We start from the raw sequence: 9143 nt of genomic DNA, 5'->3' as shown, positions 1-9143 counted from the left end.
TCTGAGACACTTATAGTATAGATCAGGGCTTCTTAAACTTTTTCCACTTGTGACCCCTTCAGCTCTTCTTAAACTGCATGTCACAACCCCATGGAGTCCCAGCCCACAGTTTAAGAAGCCCTGAACAATGGATGATCACAACTCTTCTAGAAGCAGGTTCCGGTCAATTTCACATGGGGAGTTACATCGGTGGTTTACACTAGTCCCTATCCCAATCATGTACACCTGTAGAACATTCATCTTCATATTTCAGGTATCTTTTCTTATTTTACCTTAGGCTGATTACCTGAGAAGATGCCTATTACCAGGGTGCCTGTTATAAACAGATTTGGAGTGATATCAGCCTCTTACCATGAAGAGCTTTTGAAACGTAGTTCAGAGAACATAACTGAAGTAAATATTAAAAAGCCAAGGTAAGTTTGAATTTTAAAAACCTTGTTATTTCTTGTGTTGTAAACAGAGCCATCGACTTTTGACATAATCAAGCTTTATAAGTTACTGTTCTGGTAAGAAGGGTCACATAATTCAAGAAAGTTGGACAAAATATTACTCATTCCCCACTGAGAATTCAAGAGCTAAAATGATTATAAAATACTTTCTTGTATGTGAAATACTTTATAAACCATGTAAATATCTTAGAATTAAGGTTCTTTATGGGATGCTTTACTTCATCACTGTTTCAAAATAATAATAATATATTTATAATGCCATGCATTTATAACGTGTGTTTGAATAGCTAGAACAGGCTTGCTAGTTCTAGACTATCTGACTGGAACTTTCTATGGCAGTACATACTTAGACAATTATTATAGGAGATAACTATACCATAAGATCATAGATTTAGAGTTAGAAGGGACCTTAGAGGTCATTTAGTTCAACCCTCTAATTTTGAAAATAAGAAAACTGAGGCTGAGAGATTAAAATGATTTGACCAGGATTGCATACCTAGTGTCTGAGGGAATATTTGAGTTCAGGCCTTACTGCTTGCAAGTCCAGAAATTGTCTATGATTTATCTGCTACTAACCATGGTGATAAAGGAGTTGACCAGACAGAAAGTCATTATGAAAAGGAGGAGCTAGAGAAGAGTGGCAGTGCCCAGATGAAGGTGAGAGCCAACAGTAAGAAGTAGTTAACTCTCACCTTACCAGATCAGATGGACCTATTTACACAAATATGCACCCCCCCACACACACAAATGTTAGATACAGATCAGGAAAGTGAGGTCTAAGGAAGTTAAATGAGCTGCCCACAGTCAAACAAATAGTGACTATTGAGTGGGATTTGAACTAAGATTTCCGTTCTGCCATGGTTCCTTTGATCCAGAAATCCCACACACAACTGACTTGTACCCCAGAGAGATAAATGATACACTGACAAGTATATGTAAAAGCATGATTTGTATTAGCAAAGAGCTGGGAACAAAGTAGATGTCCATCAAGTGGAGAATGACTAAAAAACTGGAGTAAATAAGTATAATAGAATATTAGTATTTTATAAGAAATGGTGAACATAAAGAATGTATAATCATAGGAAGACATATTAACTGATGCAAAGTGAAGTATGCATAACCAGGAAAACGGTATACATAAGGAACATAACAATGTAAGTGGAAAGAGAAAGTATAAAAAACTGAAATTAACTGAGGTGTCACTATGACCTTCGAGAATGACCCCAAAGAAGACATATGAGATTTCACTTCCTTCTTTTGCAGGGGTGTTGGATTATGGAAGTAAAAAACTGAATATGATTTTGTTCACTCTGTTTTAGGATTTATATTATATCTCTGTGACTGAAGAGTTGCTTATTATATCAGAGGATGGAGTTGTCAGCTCTAGTATTTTTTATACCAATTATTGTTCAAGGCCTTCTGTACCCCCCATCTCTAAGTAATCTTAAGTTAGATGTATTTAAAGAAGGTATTTATATGATTACATTTACCCTCACAAATTCTCAGATATCTTTTATAAACAGAGATTTCATCTTCAGTATATTAATATTACTCTACTTGAAGTTTTTCTCTTTATAGGTATGCCAGACATTTATATGTTTAATAAAATATTACATACAAATATTTTCCTGTATTTACATAACATTATGTAGATATATTTTGCATATACTATACATACAATATATATATATATATATATCTGTATGTTGTCTGTACACCTAATATATATCTATTCTGATGATTCTCAAAAATGTGTATCTTGACCTAACCTCTCTTCTGACATCTAGTCTCCCATTTTCAGCTGCCTTTCAAACATCTCCAACTGAATGTTCAGTAAATATCCTAAACTCAAGATGTCCTAAACTGGACTCATTATGTTTCTCCCTAAACCCTCCTAACTCCTCTATTACTGCCCAGGGCAATACCATCTTCCTCCATCTTCCCAGTCCCTCAGGCTTGCAACTTAAGAGTTATCCTTGATTCCGCACTGTCTCTTCTCCTTCTTGCCCTCCTCACCTCCTCCCTATCCAATATATTGCCAAGGCCTTTTGATTTCACTTTTGCAATGTCTCTTCAAATATACCACCTTCTCTCCTCTGACACTACCAGCACTCTAGTGCAGGCCTTTGTCAACTCATGCCTGAATTATTGCAATAATTTGCTGGAAAATCTGACTGCCTGAACTCTCTCCCCACTCTGATCTACCTTCCATTCATCCACCAAAGTGATTTTTGTCACCCTGTACTAAAACTCCAGTTTTCCTATCACTTCCTATCACTGAAACTGAGCTTTAAAGTAAGTTAAGGATTCCAAGAGACACATTTGAAAAGAAAGAACATTCCAGACATGGAATGTGCAAAGGCACTAGGCAAAAAATGAAATTTTGCTTCTGAGGAAAGTCTACTAGGCCATTTTAGCTCAAATGTAGTGTTTGTGAGGGGTAGTAGTCATACATGGGCAGCTAGGTGGTGCAATGAATAGAATGCTGGGCCTGGAGTTAGGAAGGTCTGAGTTCAAATCTGGCCTCAGATACTAAGTCACTTAACCCTGTTTACCTCAGTGTTCTCATCTGTAAAATGAACTGGTAAAAGGAAATGGCAAATAACTCCAGTATCTTTGCCAAAAAACTCCTAGAAGGGGCCACGAAAAGTCAGACTAAACAGTAACAACAACAACAAAGTATTCATACTGTTTCTCAAGCATTTGAGTACTTATATTAGTAAGGAACCTCTTCTTGGCTATCAGATTTAAAACTACAAGTTGATAAGATTTTAAGAACTTTCATTGCATAAAGCTTGTAATTTTTATGCAAGAGGGAAACAGTAAAAATGGTATTATTATACCAGAAACAAAAGCCCTGGCTTGTCTTTCCTAGTTCTTATTCTAGCCATCAGGGGAAGGGTCCTGTCTGAAATGACTAGCCTGCTGATTTCATTCTTTCATGGTTTCTTATAGCACAATAATATTCCTTTATATTCATATGCCACAGATTTTTTTCAGATATTCCTAATTTATAGGTATCCTCTTAGTTTCTAGTTCTTTGCCACTACAGAAAGAACTGCTGTAGCTATTTTTGTATGTGTAGGACCTTTTACTTTTTCTTAGATCTCTTTGGGCTATAGACCTACTAATGGTATCATTGAGTCAAAAATTATTAATTTGGGGGGGCATTATTTGAAATTGCTTTCTAGAATGACTGGACCAATTCGTAGTTTCACCCTAATAGCCCCGCCAACATTTGCCATTTTCATTTTTTGTCAATTTGGGCAATCTGATAGGTTTCAGGTGGACTTCAGAGATACATTAATTTTCATTTTTCTAGTTGTTTATTAGTGATTTGGAACTTTTCATAAAAAATATATATAACTATCTTCATATCCTTTAAATGTCAACTGGTCATTTTTTCTTTAATTCTTTTAGAGTTTTTTTTTATTCTTATATATTTGAATACTTTCTTGTGTGTGTCAGGTATGAAACCTTTCTTAGAGAAACTTGATAAGAAAGATTTCTTCAAGTTAATTTTTTCCCTTGTAATATTAGGTGCATTGGATTTGTTTGTAAAAAAAAAAGTTTTAATTTAGAAATGCTAGCTATAACGATAGAACAAGAAAAAAGAATTAAAGGAATAAGAATAGGCAATGAGGAAACACTCCTACATATCACTCTTTGCAGATGATATGATGGTATACTTCAGAGAATGAACTAAAAAATTAGTAGAAATTACTAATAACTGCAAAGATTCAGGACATAAATCATCAGCATTTCTACATATTACCAATCAAACCCAGCAAGAAGAGAGAGAAAGAGAAATTCAGTTTAAAATAACTGCTGACAAAATGTAATACTTGGGATTCTCTCTGCCAAGACACGCCTGGGAACTCTATGACAACAATTACAAATACCTGTTCACACAAATACAGATCCAAACAAATGGAGAAATATTACTTGCTCATGGGTGGATTAAACCAATGTAGTAAAAATGACAATTCTACCTAAATTAATTGACTTATCCAGTGCCATACCGATCAGGCTGCCAAAGAGTTATTTTACAGAAGAAGAAAAAGAAATAACAAAATTCATCTGGAGGAGTGAAAGGTCAACACATCACACCTATCAGATTGACTAATATGACAGGACAGGAAAATGATTAATGTTGGAGAAGATGTAGGAAAATTTGAACACTAATGCATTGTTGGTGAAGTTGTGAACTGATCCAGCAATTCTGGAGAGCAATTTGGAGCTCTGCCTAAAGGGCTATAAAATCTGTTTACCCAGCAATACCACTTCTAGGTCTGTATCCCAAAGAGATCATAAAAATGGGAAAAGGACGCACATGCACATGTACCATGGCTGAACAAGTTGTGGTATTGAATGTAATGAAATATTATTGTTCCATGAGAAATGATTAGCAGGTAGGCTCCAGAAAAACCTGGAAAGACTTATATGAACTGACGCAGAGTGAAGTGAGCAGAATCAGGAGAACATTGTACACAGTAATAGCAACATCGTGCAATGACCAGCTTTGATAGACTTAATTCTTCTCAGCAATGCAAGGATCTAAGACAATTCCAAAAGACTCATGATGGAAAATGGTATACATATCCAGAGAAAGAACAGTGTAGTCTGAATGCATATCAAAGCATACTATTTTCTCTCTCTTTTTTTTTTTGTTTCTTCTTTTTTGTGGTTTTTCCCTTTGGTTTTTATTCTTCTTTACAACATGACTAATATGGAAATATGTTTAATATGATTGTACATATTTAGCCTGTATCAGATTTCACACCATCTTGGAAAGGGGGGAGCAGAGGGAGGGGGTGAAAATTTAGAACTCAGAATCTAATAGAAGTTAATGTTGAAAATTAAAAACAAATAAATTTAATTTAAATAAAATGAAAGGTCAAGAATATCAAAGGAATCAATGAAAAAATATGTGAAGGAAGACAGCCTAGCAGTACCAGACTTCAAACTGTATTACAAATCAGTAATCATCAAAACAGTCTGGTATTTTTTATGAAATAGAGTGGTTGATCAGTGGAATAGAATAGGCACATAATATACAATAATACATGACAATAGTAATATGGTGTTTGATAAACCCAAAGATACAAGTTTTGGGGCAAGTACTTGCTATTTTAACAAAAAGTGTTGGGAAAATCAGAAAGCAGTCTGCTTATAAGGGAAGTAGGCATAGACTAGTCTTTCATACTGTATACCAAGATAAGGTCTAAATTTATATATGATTTAGACATAAAAGGTGATATATGCAAATTAAAGGAGCATGGAATAATTTACCTGTCAGATCTAGAGATAATGGAAGAGTTTATGACCAAATAAGAGATAAAAAGGATCACAGGAGGCAAAATGGGTAAATTTAATTACATGAAATTAAATATTTTACACAAAGAAAATTAATGAAGCCAAATTTAGAAGGAAATCAGGAAATTAAATTTACATCAAGTTTCTCTGATAAAGGCCTTTTTTCCCAAATATATAGGAAACCAAGCCAAATTTATAAAAATTAAAAGCTATTCTACAGTTGATAAATAGGTAAAGGATATGAATAGGTAGTTTTCAGTATAAGAAAGCAAAGCCATCTATAGTCATATAAAAATTATCTAAAACACTAAAATTAGAGAAATGCAAGTTAAAACAACTCTGAGGTACCACTTCACACTCATCAAGTTAACTAATAGGATAGAAAAGGAAAAATGACACATGCTAGAGGAGATATGGAAAAATAGGTACACTAATGCATTTAGTGCAATTATGCATTCCTATTCTTCAACCATTCTGGAGAAAAAATTTAGAACTAAACCCAGAGGGGTATAAACTGTTCATATTCTTTGACCAAGCAATATTTCTATTAGGTCTACATCCCAAAGAGAAATAGACCTATATGTACAAAAATATTTCTACCAGCTCTTTTTGTGGTGGTAAAGATTTGGAAATTAAGGAGATGACCATAAATTGGGGGATGGCTGAACAAGCTATAGTGTATGATTGTGATGGAACACTATTTTCTATAAGAAATGATGAGGGAAATGATTTAAAAAGAACAACCTGATAAGAGTTTGTTGTTGTTGTTAAATTGTTCAATCATGTCTGACTCGTTGTGACCCCATGGACCATAACCCATCAAGCCCTTTTATTCTCCACCATCTCCTGAAGTCTATCCATGACACTATCTATCTACTTCACCCTTTGCCATGCCCTTTTCCTTTTGCCTTTAATCTTTCCCAACATCAGGGTCTTTTCCAGTGAACCTCATCTTCTCATTATGTAGCCAAAGTATTTAAATGTCATCTTCAATATTTGACCTTCCAGTGAATAGTCTGAATTAATTTCTTTAAGTATTGTCTAATTTGATCTCCTTGCTGTCCAAGGGACTCTCAAAAGTCTTCTCTAGCACCAAAATCTGAAAGTGTTGATTGGCAGTGCTCAGTTTTGCTTATAGTCCAGAAGTAGCTCTGAAAATGACACTGTGAAAAAGCCTAAAGTCTGGCATAGTCCCCTATCCTGAATTGAATGTCAGGAACTGAGGCCAACTTTAACTTAAACTTCAAAGTCAATAAATAGGCTAGGAAAATAGGTAAACAACAACAGAAAATAACCTAAGTATAAAAAGCCATAAAAAGTGGTGATGGGGAGATCAAGACACAAACTTAGAAGAAGGCCACAATGTCAAAACAGCTACAAGAAAAATTTCAAAGGGAAAAAAAGTGAATTGGACACAAGCTCAACAAGAATTTCCAGGAGAGAAAAATTGGAGAAAGATATGAGGATGAAACATATGAAACATATACAATTAACATCTAAATAGTGAAAGAAAAAGAAAAGAAAGGTTCTATATATAAATATCTATTTAAAATGTTTAAATAAAATCCTATCCTATCCTTGTCTGTACACATCCTTACCCAGGAAGTGTCCCTGCTCCCCTGCAAGTGATACTGCTCTTTAAGGCCCCTGCATCCTTGCAACCTAAAGCGCTTTTCTCTGCCCTGGGACTGTGTCCAGGAAGTAGGTATGGTTCCCAGCCCAGTGGAAATATTTGTAATGTGGCTGACTTGACTTTGATTACTTCTAGGAGAGATAGCAGAAAATTTGGTCCAGAGGCAGTATACTCAGATTTCCTCAGAATAGTAGTTTACTAGGTTAGAATTATATCTTTCTACTTCCTTAAATATCATTAGTCTAAGAAATGAAAATTTTAGGTTCATGCTACAGCTACTCATCACTGTTTTCTTAATGGGGAAAGGAGGTTGACTTCTGTTCTACAAATTCCAGTTCCACAATGGACACATAAGTAAACAGCAAAGAAGCACATTTATTGAAGTTGATAGCAAAATCAGAGAAAGTTTACATTAGAGAATGTATATCAGATAAGAATGATTGAATTAACTCTCCCTTTGAAGGAAGATAAATCAGCTCAATCTAGAGTGAGAATTAGTTTCTCCAGGAGAAACTCCCAGAAATTTCCAGTGTGTAGCAAGCTGTGGGTAAGGTTATGATAGAGACTTCAGCTCCTTTCATGATGGCTACCTCTTATAGTCTTTCTCTCCTTTTATCGACCTGACAAAAGATTGGAATGGCCATCTCTCTCAAATCTGGAAGCCAGAAGAAGCTGAATCTCTCTTCTTTCCCACTTTCACCAAATCTGGCCCTCTCCTTATGCAGGCACAGGGCATTAAGTAATCAATCAATGAGTAGAATGTCTCATACAATTGGCCCTTTGAACCAAAGGTTGCATATGCAATTAAATGTTTTAAAAATAGTTTTTTAATTAATATAATATAATATCAAAGAATAAAAATTTATTTCTGATTCAGGATTATTATGAACAAAATAATACAGTAGTTATAAAAAGCAAAATTTAAATTTTTAAAAATGACCTAATATTGTAGCTACAAATAAGCTTATATGGAGATGATATGATGAAAATGTCATTGTGGTTTAAAATAATTTAGTAAGTACAGACTGAATTGTCTCCTCTTTCTTTAAACCTTTATATACACATTGGTAGATGCACAGAGCTTTATCTATATCAAAGTGAATTTGCATATTCACATTCTTACAAAATGAGCCAGTGAGGTGGATGACTTGGTACACTATCGAAAAACATTATGCTTTATGAATGTTAAACTGTTTTTCTTGCGATATTTTTCAACAGCTGGGCCAAAATAATTAGAATAACAGTCTTGGAGTTTTTTTTAATTTTTATTAAATATTTCTCAATTACATATAAGATGATTTTTAACAATCGTTTTTTAAAATTTTGAGTTATAGATTCTCTCCCTCTCTTCCACCCTCCCCATTCCTTAAGAAGACAAGCATTTAAATTTCAATTATACAAGTAAAGTCATGCCAAACATATCCATATTAGCCATATTGGAAAAGAAAACACAATAAACATTTTTAAAAGTTTTTTAAAAATGATTTTTTATCTGCATTTAGAGTTCATCATTTTTCATCATTGATCCTTTGGAATTTTCTTGGATCATTATCTTTTACAGTTTATCATCCTTACAATATTGTGCTTCCTGTGTGCAGTGTTCTGGTTCTATTCAAGTCACATTGCATGAGTTCATGTATGTTTTCCCAGGCTTTTCTGAAATCATCTTGCTTGTCATTTCTTTTTTAAAAATTTATTTATTGAACATTTTATTTCCCCCCAATTACATATAAGAACAATTTTTA

General features: G+C 34.1%; 1 protein-coding gene across 1 annotated transcript in view; it reads left to right on the top strand.

Moving 5' to 3' along the window:
* Positions 1–281: 281 nt before the first annotated feature.
* Positions 282–9143, top strand: part of TMEM232 (transmembrane protein 232) — a 176110-nt gene continuing 167248 nt past the window's right edge. The window contains exon 1 of the mRNA XM_020968819.2: positions 282–413. Within this exon, the coding sequence (XP_020824478.1) occupies positions 295–413 (119 nt within the window). The 5' untranslated portion in view covers positions 282–294. The remainder of the gene's footprint in view (positions 414–9143) is intronic.

The sequence above is a fragment of the Phascolarctos cinereus genome, unplaced genomic scaffold (genome assembly GCF_003287225.1).
Source record: "Phascolarctos cinereus isolate Bilbo 61053 unplaced genomic scaffold, phaCin_HiC Scaffold_4;HRSCAF=312, whole genome shotgun sequence".
NCBI lineage: Eukaryota > Metazoa > Chordata > Mammalia > Diprotodontia > Phascolarctidae > Phascolarctos > Phascolarctos cinereus.
The sequence above is the reverse complement of the archived record's forward strand: the minus strand, read 5'-3'. Positions and strand labels throughout refer to the sequence as shown.